The 15,104-nt window shown below is 37.5% G+C and overlaps 1 protein-coding gene across 3 annotated transcripts in view; it reads right to left on the minus strand.

Annotated features, from left to right (window-relative positions):
* The window catches only part of Rbcn-3B (WD repeat-containing protein Rbcn-3B), a 438,089-nt gene that overhangs the window by 298,506 nt on the left and 124,479 nt on the right, over positions 1–15,104 (minus strand). For all 3 annotated transcript variants that reach the window (XM_067147119.2, XM_067147118.2, XM_067147117.2), the window contains exon 9: positions 2,967–3,057. In XM_067147119.2, coding sequence (XP_067003220.2) covers positions 2,967–3,057 — 91 coding nt within the window. The remainder of the gene's footprint in view (positions 1–2,966; positions 3,058–15,104) is intronic.

The following is a 15,104-nucleotide window of genomic DNA, read 5'->3' on the forward strand; positions in this document are numbered from 1 at the left end:
TAAGTGATTTATCTTCGACTTCTATATAATTTTAGGGCTTCAAATTTATTAAATTGTATTATAACTTCACGCCTAGCAGTATTTGCATGCTTGTTCACTGAACTATTCACCAATTCTCATAAACATTTTGAAGCACAGTGCCGGACGTTACGTATGATATGCTGCTCTTCAAGAACTTGCACCTTGCTTCATTTAAATGACTGCTCTTCAACTTCTTCTGGATTTTAGGATCTTACATCACGCAGTGCTAATCCCTATAGTGTTATAGTTCTTTTTGAACTGATTTTAGTGAAAGACTTATCCTTTACTTATTGTTTTCCTATGCATTGTTTTATATTTTTATTTAATCGGCTGATGATGACCTAGAATAGGGGTTGAAACCGGTACCGCTTTTAATCAAATAAAAATGTAACCTTACATTTCTGATTTTCCTTGTACTAAATAGGTTGAACCACTTTATTTCTTGTTTTCAATTTAATTAGGGACCATTCATGAATAATAATAATAATAATAATAATAATAATAATAATAATAATAATAATAATAATAATAATAATAATAATAATAATAATAATAATAATAATAATAATAATAATAGGAAATATCTTCAAAATTTAAAATTTTGGTGTGGTCTTTTTGTACAACTACCTAATCCCTGCCACTTCTTCCCCTCTCCTGCCCTTGTTGATGTAAATATAACTGCAACAACCACTTGAAAAAATAATGCTTCCACAATCTGAGTTACAGCAGGTTGGAACATAAAATATTCCCCTCAAGTTTCATAACTGGGAAACTTCCCTGATATTTTAAATATTAGGGAGACTTCCCTTAATTTCCCAGACCAAAGTCAGCTTCTCCAGTTTTTCCTTGATTTTCACAAATTTTTTAGAAAGTGAATATCACACTACCTTTTTTATTTAGTAGATAAAAAAGACAACACCCATGCTTCACCTTTCATTATGCCCTGAGATATTTACAGAGCCTGCAAATTATTGTACAATCATGTTATTCTCAAAGTTTATGGAAGAGCAATCTGATTAAGCTCAGAATGCCGATAGTGATGATGTGATGTTTAAGTACTTGTGGTAAGGGAAAAGCCTGTAGTACTGTAGGACATTCCCTTGCAATCTGTCACGAGATGAAGAACGATCTGCCTTGACTTCTGTGGGCAGTTGCTGCGTGGTGAAGTAATAAACTCATTCTGTGGAGGTATGAGCAGCCATGGTTTGTACAGAATTGCACAAGTATGTAATTAGGCCCAGGAGATACAGAAAGTCTACGGTAGATGATGGGAATGAACAGTTTAGTTTGAGAAGCATTCTCAATAGGATATACACCCATAATCATAAAAACAAGAACACCTTGAAAGACTAGAGATATGAAGTTCATATTCACAGGACATGTGCATTAGTATGTTCTGAAGAAATGATTAGCATTTAAACCATGTCGGCCCTCCGGTTCAAGGTCCACATTGATATCTCGGCGCACCACCACCGACTGGTAAAATGTGCCTGCGGCTCTCGTTGTTGCTATAAACCGAAGGTAATGGATCAGTGTGACTTGAGCAGACATGCAGGATGCCTCGCAGATGTATGCAAGAACCGTACTGTCAAATGAGCGAGTTTGAAAGAGGGCGCATTATTGGCATGACAGAGCGTGATGCATCTACCCGGGAAATTGCTGCTCATGTGGGACGAAGTGTGTCGGCAGTGCAACGGGTGTGTACGGAATGGTTCGCAGAAGGCCGTAGAACACGACGAGATGAGTCTGATCGCACCACCCAGACCCCTCCCCGAGAAGATCGATACCTTATCTGAATGGCATTGCAAGGAGAGACCTGCATCCTACTCGGCTCTGGCGCAACAGCAGAACAGTGTAACATATGGTAATCTATCAGGAACGACAGTGTGTCGCCGTTTATTTAAGGTCTAGGTTATCAGCGCGTCGTCCACTTCTCCGCCTATCTCTGACTAATGTGCGTAAACATGCTAAACTGCAATGGTGTATGGAATGACGTCGATGGGGATGGGAATGGTAGCAGATAGTGTTTTCGGACAAATCAAGGTTCTGTTTATTTGAAAATGATGGCCGCATTTTGATACGCTGAAGACATACAGCACCAACTCAAGGCCTTATGGTTGGGGTGCTATTGGGTACAACCACAAAGCACAGTTGGTGCGTGCCCAGGGCACTCTGACCAGTTCGACCTACGTGAATGACATGCTGCGACCCATAGCCATACCCTTTCTGCACGACACCGCAGACCCAATTTCATGCGCGACCACATGTTGCTGCACAAACACGTGCCTTCTTGTTGTCACAGGATGTCAGACTGTTGCCCTGGCCCGCCTGATCACCGGATTTGTCGCCAATCGAAAATATGTAGGATATGGTGAAACAACGGGTGCGGCCCTTTGACCCAATGCCAACCACCAAAGATGAACTATGGAACCAAGTGAATGCAGCGCCATTCACGCCTTATATGTGTTGATGCCATCATGCATGGAACAAGTTATCAGTGCCCATGGAGAACCCAGTGCCTACTAAGCAACAGGACACATGCTGAACCTAGATGACTGAAATGCTAATAGTTTCTACAGAACATACTAATGAACATATATCCTGTGAATATGAACTTCCTGTCTCTAGTCTTTCAAGGTGTTCTGTTTTTTATGAACATGAGTGTAGTATCTAAATAACTTGCTGCAATTTTAGCTAGATAGTTCATTCTTTCATTCCCCTGAATTCCCATATATTCTTTGATCCAATGAAAGGTGACTGAAGTTATCTTATTTAGACAAATGGTTTTCTTTCTCATTGCAACAGCAAACAGATGCACTACTTTCAACTAGCTTTTATTTTCAGTCAACGGAAATTTGAAAACAGATTTACTACTTCCTGTGAATGGGAGGAATTTATTGCAAGAAACAGAACCCATCTTTTACTTCATAAAAAATACTGCTTACCTTGTCATTAGGAACACTCAAAGTACAGTACAGGAAAGGGTTGTCACTCTCGATAGAACGACTGTGGAAGTCTTTGTTATCGGCTATGCTGCTGAAGAAAGCAAGAAGACATAAAACTGGTAACAATATTAGCATATGAATCCAGTTGAAGTAACAATGTTGCATCACAAATTAGATAATGGTAACCGACTGGAATTTTGAACAAGAACACTCCAATTATAGAAAAAACACTTGAAGGCAGCTTTAGAAACTATTCCTCCCTTTGGAAACAGGGCTGTGAAAAATCCATGCACTAATTTATGTTGCAAAATATAGAAAACAAAGCCAAAAATGTGCTCCCTGCACCAAATTCCTCTTCTTACTTTCCAAGTAACTTAAGGTCAAGTCTACATTTTTTAAAATTTTCAACACATTACCAGACAGATAGAATCAACTGTTGATTTTAAGAAGCTACACTTGCACTTCCTGTCCAAAGAGGAGAATGTAAGTTTATAGCTGAAGAACACAAAATTATTGTTAGCTGAAATACACCAACACCCAGGATCTGGCACATACATTTTCATTCAAAATTATTTGAGCAACAATCACCATACAACATGTGTTATACAGCATCTATAAAGATGGAGGATTTATTCACCAATATGAGACCTGAAGATCAGAGACCTTTCATTGGCACGATATTCACGACCATTCACATTACCAGAAGATACCAAATAAAAGTTATTTATTTTGAGCAAAAGCCAATATTTCATGAACAGTAAGTTTGAACATTTTCACTATACTGCTGCATATTGTACTGACACCTGACAATGAATTAAGTTACTTTATTTTAACTTTGAAATCGTCCTCCTCCTCTTATGATAGTTTCCCCACATTGTAAGGATGACATTTCTCCACACTGTCTCTATATACTGTTTTCTCACTTCTCCCTTTACCACCAACCACACTTCCTCAACCATTTTTCGCATATGAAAGATGTTTTTCTATAATAACACTGACATTATGCAGCTCAAATCAGCAAAAATAAAGTTACACTCATGAGCAAGTGAATTAGAGATATCTGTCTAGAAACATGTAGCACTCCCTTTTGCCTTGATGATGGCGGCGATGTGGTGGGGTACATACTCCACAAGACACCGAAGAGTCGGGGAGCGATACTCGTCCACAATTGCTGCATCATCATCATCATCATCATCATCATCATCATCATCATCATCATGGGTTGTTCTGCCATCTGGCAGGTCCACTCATGGCTGTGATCTCCACATCTCTCGATCTTGTGCCCTTTTCTTCACTTCTGCATAATCTTCCTTTCTTTTTCTAATGTTACCTGATAACTCATATTGTCTCCTTCCCCTTCCTTGTGTTCCTATTATCATCCCTTCCATTGCTACTTGTAGTAAAGTATTATGTCTTAGATTATGCACTATCCAATTTTTCTTCCTTTTCTGGATTACGGTCAGCATGCTCCTCACTTCTCCCACTCTCTTCAAAACTTCCTGATTTGATATTCTATCTTCCCAGCTTATTACACTTCTTCTCCAAATCCACATCTCAAATGCCTCTATTCTTCTCTGTTCTTCCTTCCTTAATGTCCTTAAAGGCTGCAGAGCCTCCCATAATTCACGAAGATTAGTTGAGGATGCACATCCCTCTTGACAGCATCCCAGATGTGCTCAATGGGATTGAGATTGGGGTTCCTCAGAGGCTAGGCAAGGATTTTCACATCCGCTGAGTGCTCACCGAACCACAATTTGGGAGCGATGGGATGGAGCATTGTCTTGTTGTAGGTACAGGTTGCTTCCTAGGGTGCTGGAGGCAAACATAAGGGGTGAACATGATCTGCCAGCAGGTTCCTGTAAAGTTTGCTGGTGAGGGACGTTGACAAATGTGCCAGGGGTCCCATTTCATCCCACGTGAACAGTCCCCATATGAGGATACCATCACCAGCACATACCAAGGGGTACGTCCATGTCTATGTTTCAAGCACCCAATAGCAGTGTTCTTTTGCCCATCTGAGTCGTCATGCCTTGTGACGGGTATTGGGCAGAGGTACCCTCACGGGATAATAGATCCTGTACCCCGTGGCGAGGAGATGGGTCCACATGATATGTCTGCTCATACACACATCATCATTGTCCAGCATTGAACTGAGGAGTGATATGCTGCACTGTGGTCCATCATTCCGCTCACACTGTCTGAGCTAGTGACTGTGACCCATCATCAACGTAGCATACGCCATGACAGTTGACCCTGGTGGCAGTGGGTTTGCTTGAATCCACATACTCACGGTACGCTATTGACATGGTGGCCCTTAGAAAGCTGACAGCCTGCAACAACTTCAAAGATGGAGTGGCCCATACATATGGCGCTGACAATCTGAGTTTGTCAAGTGCGCTGAGGTATCTTGTCCTCTAGACATGGGCTTATGCTGTATCAAGGAAATAAGGTGAAATTCTTTACATATCGCAGAAAACTTTGCTCTGCATCTTCAGAAAAAAATCTCGACTGTCCACAAGAGTTCTCTGCAAAACGTAAAGAATTTCACCTGATTTTCTTGACATGGCATATGCCCAAAAGCCTATATCACGTCTGTAAGTACGGGCCATGAAAGCATCAATGGCAACATATCTTGTCTTTGTCATCCCATAGTCAACTGTTACTCGGCTGTACGAGTCTGACATCCTTACTGTTAATTGCCAAGCCCTCGTATTACATTTTCAGGGCCAAGCACAGACCTCACTATGGCAGCTATCTTTAATTCAATTTCTGATGAGTAAATATACAGGTGTCCCTCGCTTTACATGATTAATTAGTTCTGTGAAATAATCATGAAACATCAAATTACGTTAAGTGAGTTCAATTTATCGTGGACAAGATAACGGTAAGTATTTTCTTCAGAAGGATAAAGAAAAATGAAAACTTTACACCTGAGAACTAAAAATGAATGACAAGAGATGAGGTTGCATCATGTCGAGAAGTATTAAACAAATATAAAAGAGGTATGTTAAGTCTCACTTTTATAAATGAACTGACACCTTTGAATTGTGTATTTCAAGACTTTTAAGCATACTATGATCAATTAGGTATAATGTAAGTTTTCCTAACTCTTACTGAAAGAACATCCTTACTTTTCATTTTACTCTTGCCACAATAATTAAGATCAATAACGAAACAACAATTTTCATGGTCAATTCTCCTTTCCTAAATCTTCATAACTGTCCTTAAATGTGTTATCCTATCTGTTGACAGTGATGCTGCATTTTTACAACTTCATTTTCTCTGCTCGATTTCTTATTGTTCTTAAAGTTCATTCTGAAATTCCTGTAGCTCTGACTATGTCTACTGTGCACTCAGGATGTTCACATCTCTCTTTCCTGTAAGGTTTTTATTCAAGAAGGCTCCAACAATAGAGCGTATTAGTCCTGCACCTTCTGTGAGACTGCATGCAGCACGATGCTGCCTTGTCAAAGCTACAATTCACCTGACTGTGCACAAGGTGACTGATTTTTTAACTGGCTTTTTAAAATAATGAAAATGCATAAAGTAAGCTCATGCATAGTCAGGGATACCTGTACATATTTTTAAATTATATAGACAAATGAGAATACTGTTAATATTATCATTTTATTCACTTTTGAATAACTACATAATTTGAAAGAACAAAAAAAATATTTACTGTACAGCTACACAAAACTGTTTATGGTCAACTCCTGTATTGAAGTTGTTCAGATTCAGGGGTTATTTCTTTCTTTCTTTCTTTCTTTCTTTCTTTATGTTACTAAATAAAATGTTTAAATTATGTCACCGGGCGAGGTGGCCATGCGTGTAGAGGTGCGCTGCTGTGAGCTTGCATCCGGGAGATAGTAGGTTCGAATCCCACTATCGGCAGCCCTGAAAATGGTTTTCCGTGGTTTCCCATTTTCACACCAGGCAAATGCTGGGGCTGCACCTTAATTAAGGCCACGGCCGCTTCCTTCCAACTCCTAGGCCTTTCCTATCCCATCGTCGCCATAAGACCTATCTGTGTCGGTGCGACGTAAAGCCCCTAGCAAAAAAAAAATTATATCAAAGTTATATAATAATTGAAAATCTAAAATCTGAAAAAATTTGACCAGCAGAGTAAGCAATAAGAGTTTCCTCCTACAAGCTTCAAAATATCAAAACGGGACAGACATTCCTAAGGTCTCTGATCTCACAGATTCACTCTTTAAAAGATCTACTTCCTTCTCAGGTTTGTAAGCTTCAAGTATCAATCATTCACAAACTGAAATATACTATACAACAAACAAAGTTTAAATTAACTAGTGAAATGAAATGGTAATTCCTCCATCTTTCAGTGGTTGCAAATTCAAGTGAAGTGATACCAGGCTGCCATCAAGAAATTTTCGTAAGTTCCTGTAAAATGCAACACTATTTACCTCATTACATATCAACACAATCTCCAAAAACTTTTCATAAAGCAAACACCAAGCAAATATTTACCACAATTATTTAGGTTTGTTTTTCCAGGTTGAGCCATGTTGCTGTTTTCTGTACAATTTGCTGACGTTTCAAATACATTGCAGTGACTTGATTACTGCCTGGGAGACTGATTACCATGGATCGAGTAGTGGGTACTTCAGTCGCCTTGACAAAGAATACTGCAATGTATTTGAAACATCAGCAAACTGTACAGAAAACAGCAACACGGTTCAACCCGGAAAAAGAACTAAATTCTACACACCGTGAAGCTTCACTTCGAAGATTTACCACAATGTTACAGCAACATTTCTTGTGAATAAGCAATACAAAGACAAACACAAAACAAGGAATGTAGACAGAATGATGCAGGGAGAGAAGGATAGTATGAAAAGAAACAAAGAGAATTGATATGGTAGGACTCAAAGTCTATATTCCTAAACCTTTAGACAAACGAATACCACAATATACTCAACACTTCATAGGAGTGTTTCCTAAACATCAATTATCAACATTCTTTAACATATTAGTCTCTTAAATTCCTCAGATAGAAACTACTAAATATTCTGAGTCAAAATCATTATAAAAAATAAAAGCCACTGTAAACAGTGATGTGACTGTTTTTAATTTTATTAAGGGTACTAAATATTCTCTCATAACACAAAGTTATATATAAATTATTTTAAATTATAGATTTGTTCAAACAACTAAACGCGTGATTTCAATCAAATTTCCCGACTACTGGCCAGGAATACAATGATCAGAAATAGAATGCAGAAAAATTCAATGTAGTTGGCTTGAATTTCACACACAAAACATCTCTCATGTATTTACAATTAATATAATTCTTAATAAGACAAAAAAGAAAATATATGAAGTGGCACTTTGTTTCGAGACTTATGGATCATAAGGAAAATCATCAAACAGGAAGTTCCAACAAATAGACAGCACAGTATCAATCTCTGAAGATGGTAAATAATGTGGTATAGAAGAAATATCAGACAGTAGTCCACACCATAAAACAGAACACAGCATCCCAGGCTACAAACATGCATTAAACTACCAACCACAAGAAAAAAACATTGGAACACCACACATACTGCCAACTTGAAAAAAAAACTATGTACATTAAACATTACTATGTCTACCTCTAGTTAAATTTTATGACAAGAATTTGGCTTATCCTTCCTGGTATTTTAACTTACTGGGAGCACATGAGGACAGGAAGTAGGAACGAAGAGGAAAATACTGTACAAAGGCTAATATGGACAAAGGGAGCAACGGAAAGAAGATACAAGTACAAAGCACATTAATTATCATTTTGTTTTTTTCTTGGTCATCTTTATCTCTTCTTTTTATTGCTACCTCTGTCTACACTAGCTTGTAATATACCCATCTCTAATTTCATTAACTAGGACCCTGCAATGAAAGCAATGTGATTCTAGTTGTCTCTACTTTTATTTTCTTTGTATCAAAAAAGGCACTGTTCCATTTTAAAAAAATCATAAATTTAATGTTCAAAAATCACTTTAAAAACAATGATAAGAACGTCTGTATGGGTTACATTTGTGAGCCCCTGTATGCACTTCCATTCTGTGAAAAAAACATCATCAACTGAACATCTATGTCAGAAATATTTGCAGTGCTATTTCTAGGTGATTCACCCTGCATTTTGACTTGGGGTATAACTTATCACCAAAGGAATTCCAAACAGTTTCACTTTATGACAAAAGGGAGATACATCCATAAACAAAATGTTTTGGTCATCAATCCACAGACTGGCTTGATGCAGCTCTCTGTGCCACCCTATCCTGCACTAACATTTTCATTTCTATGTAACTACTACATCTACTCTAATCTGTTAATGGTATCTGCGACAATTCTTGGTATCTTTAACAGGTTAATAAAGGTCAAGAGGAACTTTTTTAGGGTATGGAAATTGTTTCACCTTTGAACTTAAAGTAATCTTTCTCATAAACAATCTATTTCAGAAAGTTTCACCTATACTAAAATTTTAGGAGTTTACTGAAGCAAATTGTTTTTAAATATTATCTAGTAATTGGAGTAATAATAATAATAATAATAATAATAATAATAATAATAATAATAATAATAATAATAATAATAATAATCATCATCATCATTTCCCATTATCCAGCTGTAGCTGGGTAGGGGCAAATATGGTTCCTCTCCACTTTCTTTGGTCTTTCCACCACTCCTCCTCCAACACTGTGTCCCAGTCCAGGTTTCTTTCTCTAATACTGCGTTGGATTGTGTCCTTCCATCTCAGTCGTGGTCGTCCGTAACTACTACTTCCTTGCATTTGCATTTCCATCACCTTTTTGACATTCTTTCATCACTCATTCGCTTTATGTGCCCAAACCAGCTTAATCAGCTCTTCTCTATTCTATCACTCATTTTTTCCACTCCAATTTCATCCTGTATTTTCTCATTCTTTATTTTGTCTCTTCTACTCTTCTGTATCATACTCCTCAAGATCATCATTTCTGCTGCCTGTATTCGACTCTCATCCTTGTTTGTGATTGTCCAAGTTTCTGCTCCATAAGTTATGGAGTTTCCTCTGCTTTCACTGGCACATCTTTGTCCCATAACATGTTTCTTACACTATGATAGAAACAGCTTCCAGCTTGAATCCTCTTACAAATTTCAGCATCCAGTCGAGCATTCTCCATTAATTCACTCCCCAGGTATTTGAACATCTCCACTAATTCCAGGGGCTTGTCTGCAAGTCTAATCTGACCTTTTCCTTCCTTCTCCCCTCTAGTCATAAGAGTAAATCTGCATAAATTTGTTATATATGAACTCCCAAATTAGTAATTCTTTTATAATGTAAAATACAATACTGGAAACTAGTTTTAATTTCTATAGGGTCCTTCAAAAAGTGCACTGGTTTTGAAATGCACAGTATATTTTTGTTTCTCAGTTGTCGACATTGTTGCGTACAGTTTCAGTATCCATAAATATTCCAAATGTTGCTCCAGTTTGAATTTCTCACATTTCTTCATTGTGTGTTAAGCCACGGAGCAGTTTACTATTGCACAATGCGTGCTAATTGTGAAAACATTTTATCAGAATGCAGAACATTATGCAGCAACTGTTGGACGTCTTCACATGATTCTAGGGTGTAAAGAAGCACCAAATGAATCAACAGTTCCTAGACTTACACTAAAGTTCAATGAAACTGGTTCAACAATGAATATTAAAAGTTCTGAGCATCCTCGTTCTGGCCAATCTGAGCAAAATATTGAGATGGCTCATGCTAGTGTGGCTGTTAGTCCAATTAAATCTGTCCTTCGCCATTCCTAGGAATTGGACAGAGAATATTCTTCAGTATAGCGAATTCTCCAGTATTATCTCCATTACCACCTTTACAAAATTCAGTTAACGCAGCAGCTGAAGGAGGACAATCAGAAGAAGCAAAATTTCACAGGCTAAGATGGCAGGAAGATGACAGTTTTGCAAGGATCATCATCATTAGTGACGAGGCACGCTTCCATTAATACATATTTTTCAATAAAGAGAACTGCCATATCTGGGGGTCAGTAAATCATTTTATGATTCAAGAAAGGGAAATGCATCCAAAGTGAGTGACTATTTGGTATGGCTTTTACGCAGGTGGCATCATCAGCCCTTATTTTTTTGAAGATGAGCCAGGACAAACTGTGACAATTAATGGAACCAGATACTGTGCGATGGGGAGAGATTTTTTGTGGTTTTGTTTCAATGGAATGAATGTTCAAGACTTGTGGTTTCAGCAGGATGGTGCCACCTGTCACACTTCCTGCGAAACAAATAGGTTGCTCCATGAGTGGTTTCCTGATTGCCTCATCTCATATAATGGTGACCAACAATGGCCACCAAGGTCATGTGCCCTAACCCCTTGCAATTTTTTTTCTTTGGGATTATCTTAAATCATTGGTGCATATCAATAAACCCCACTACATCCACGAGATAGAGGAGGAAATTTGATGGGCTGTTGGCAAAATCCAAGTGGAATCTTGTCAGGCAGTCATAGCAAATTTCGCAGCAGAGTAGGAGACGTCATATGCCCAACGTCATTTTCTATACCTGAAATGGGAACGTGTAATGAACATGTTTATGTATTTTGTTAATATGATTTGAAAATATAAAGTTCATAATTTGATATGTCAAAATCAGCATGCATGTTTCCACCTGGACTTTATGGTTTGACTCATTACTGCAACTGGAAAACAAAGTTCTATTGCAGTTAACTTATGCAATAAAGTGCTTAAAGTAAGAACAGACGCACGCAAGTGTGTTTGAGCATGTTAAAGAACTCTGTTGGTATAGTCCGCATTTACCCAATAACATTACGACAGGTATAAGTATTACAAGATATTAGAATCATTCCGTATTGACGGTTTTCACTTTACAAAGGTGAAAAATGAGAGTGTCCTCCTAATTCAATACAATAAATATTCCGTCATTAGATGGAGTAAACCAATTCAAACATGTTTCGGCTCGTTTGAGCACTCTTCAGTGAAAAATGAGGGGAGTTTGAAATAATTTACATAATATAAGTTGAAAAAATGCTAAAAAACATAATGAAGGAGCAAATGAAAAAACAAACAAAAGAGAGCCTAGATGGAAACAAAATTAGCACAAATATACAATATTTACATCAATATGCGGAGCAAAAAACAACTCACTGCGACAAAATTCAGTGAAAAGGTGTTAATTTAAAATAATAATAGAAACTAAAAACTGTGTTAACCTAAGAAAACAAAGGAATGAAAAAACAAATGATGCAGATGGAAATGAAACAATAGTAGCACATGGTGAGGTTGTGGACCTCATAGTTTACAAAATATTGTTTAGTAACAATAATAAAACAGGTTGAAATCACTGTCGAAAATCATCCTTGTAGAAACCCATCACATTAGATTGGTCAGGAGGGGAGCGGGAGCAAACATTTTTGAGAAACCAAGCCTGATATAACGTGCAGGCGAAAAGCCTGTGACAAGGAAAAAACACCAATGAAATTTAAAGCTTTAGAAACAGCAGCATTCTCAATATCTTCTCAATCTAGCGGTCCCGTTCTTGATTATTGTTTCATAATGTTGGCTGGTGTCTTGCCTTATTATAAAGGGTCGGAAGGGCCGCGATATAAAATTGAGAAGCTGAGTTTGGTAGAAGACATATGCATAGTAAACTGTAAGTGATCTAGTGGAAACCGTCAATGAAGTTCTAATCTGTAATGGAAAAATAAGGTTGTGTGAGAAACGTGGGGTGATAAGTAAAAAGTGTAGAATGGGTGTGAAGAAAGCTTAAACTTACGGTGTTTAGCAGGTGGTTGTCCTCTCAAATGGCCTGGCCTTCTCAAAATAAGGGTCTCGTTCGCGTGATCGAGTCTATTGTTGGTTCGACTGTGTTTGCTAGGATGGAAGGAGCGGAGGGGGAAGGGGTGGTCCAGGGCTGGTGTGAGGTGTGGTGAGTTGGAGAGATGGAGGTGGGATTTGCTTTGTGTTATGGAAAATCTGACAAATATATGGAATGAATGTTTCAAGTAGAATGTTCTTTATCTCGCTGACTTCATTTAAATTGTGAGAGGGGTTCATAAACTGATCTAAATCGATGTGGATGCTCTCGAGAACGTTGAGCAAGGTGCCTTTTTGCTCATAATGCAAGATCTTGAGGTCTTTATCTATTGAAGCGTATTCGTGGCTGGATGCTTTATGATGTTCACTCATAGCTGAGAAACGATTATGTTTGAGAGTGTTGCGATGTTCGGCGTTTCTTATGACAAAATTGCGGCCTGTTTGTCCAATATAGCTGGAATTACAGGATTGGCATTTTAATTTGTAAACTCCAGAGTTCAAATATTTGTTGTTAATGTTGTTATAGTTATTGTTGACAGTGTGTAGATTGAAAATGCGTTTGGAGTTGGTGTGGGAGGTTCTATAAGCTATTTTGATGTTGTGTTTCTTAAAAATATTAGAAATTTGGTAAATGTTACTATTATTGAAAGTGAATGTGGAAAACTTTTCTTTAGGAGCAGAATCTTTTTCTAGGGTAGTCTTGGGTCTGCTTTTGTATCTGTTGATTCTGCTGACGAAGGTTCTTCTGAAACCATTGTGTTCTGCAATATTGTAAATGGTATTAATTTCTTTTTTGTAATTCTTGCGAGATAAAGGGACAGTTAATGCTCTGAGAACCATGCTATTGTAAGCTGCTTTTTTTGTATGTCTGGGTGCACAGAGGTCTGATGGATGGTATTGATGGTATGGATGGGTTTCCTGTATATATAGAAGGATAAAGTGTTGTTGCTGTTGCGCATAATGGTTAAGTCCAGATTACATTACAGATTAGAACTTCATTGACGGTTTCCACTAGATCACTTACAGTTTACTATGCATCTGTCTTCTGCCTAACACAGCTTCTCAATTTTATATCGCGGCCCTTCTGACCCTTTATAATAAGGCAAGACACCAGCCAACATTATGAGACAATAATCAAGAAAGAGACCGCTAGATTGAGAAGATATTGAGAATGCTGCTGTTTCTAAAGCTTTAAATTTCATTGGTGTTTTTTCCTTGTCACAGGCTTTTCGCCTGCACGTTATATCAGGCTTGGTTTCTCAAAAATGTTTGCTCCCGCTCCCCTCCTGACCAATTTAATGTGATGGGTTTCTACAAGGATGATTTTCGACAGTGATTTCGACCTGTTTTATTATTGTTACTAAACAATATTTTGTAAACTATGAGGTCCACAACCTCACCATGTGCTACTGTTGTTTCATTTCCATCTGCATCATTTGTTTTTTCATTCCTTTGTTTTCTTAGGTTTACAGTTTTTAGTTTCTATTATTATTTTAAATTAACACCTTTTCACTGAATTTTTTCGCAGCGAGTTGTTTTTTGCTCCGCATTTTGATGTAAATATTGTATATTTGTGCTAATTTTGTTTCCATCTAGGCTCTCTTTTGTTTGTTTTTTCATTTGCTCCTTCATTATGTTTTTTAGCATTTTTTCAACTTATATTATATAAATTATTTCAAACTCCCCTCATTTTACACTGAAGATGGCTCAAACGAGCCGAAACATGTTTGAATTTGTTTACTCCGTCTAATGACGGAATATTTATTGTATTGAATTAGGAGGACACACTCATTTTTCACCTTTGTAAAGGTATAAGTATGTATAATATAACTATTTAAAATAGTTTATTTGAATCCACCTTGATCAATACACTCATTAAATGGAAGAAAAACTATATTTATTAAACCAAACATGTTTTGGGAAATCTCAACCAAATCTCAACAAATTTATTAACAGGTATAAGTATCACGCAGTCAACTTCCATCTCAATCAAAGTCAAACTGATGTGCAGGCTGCCCAACAATTTCAGGAGATCTGCAACCTAGCAGTTGAACCGTTGCTGTCATTTCTATGAAGTAATGGATTTATGAATAAAAATGTTATAAGGTATCAACTGCATTGACTAGGATATGATAGGACACCATAGGTGAGAAGCTAGCAATTGTATCGCTTACAAGGAAACCCTTCGAACTGTAAGTCTGATCGAGATTCGGTAAGACAATTTCAGTAGGAATGCTTCATTCAGCCATATCAAATTAGACGCCTAGTCGTATATATAGCTCCTGTTTTGGAGTGTCAAAGTTTGCTCATTTAAGCA

The sequence above is a fragment of the Anabrus simplex genome, chromosome 5 (genome assembly GCF_040414725.1).
Source record: "Anabrus simplex isolate iqAnaSimp1 chromosome 5, ASM4041472v1, whole genome shotgun sequence".
NCBI classification, from domain to species: Eukaryota; Metazoa; Arthropoda; class Insecta; order Orthoptera; family Tettigoniidae; genus Anabrus; species Anabrus simplex.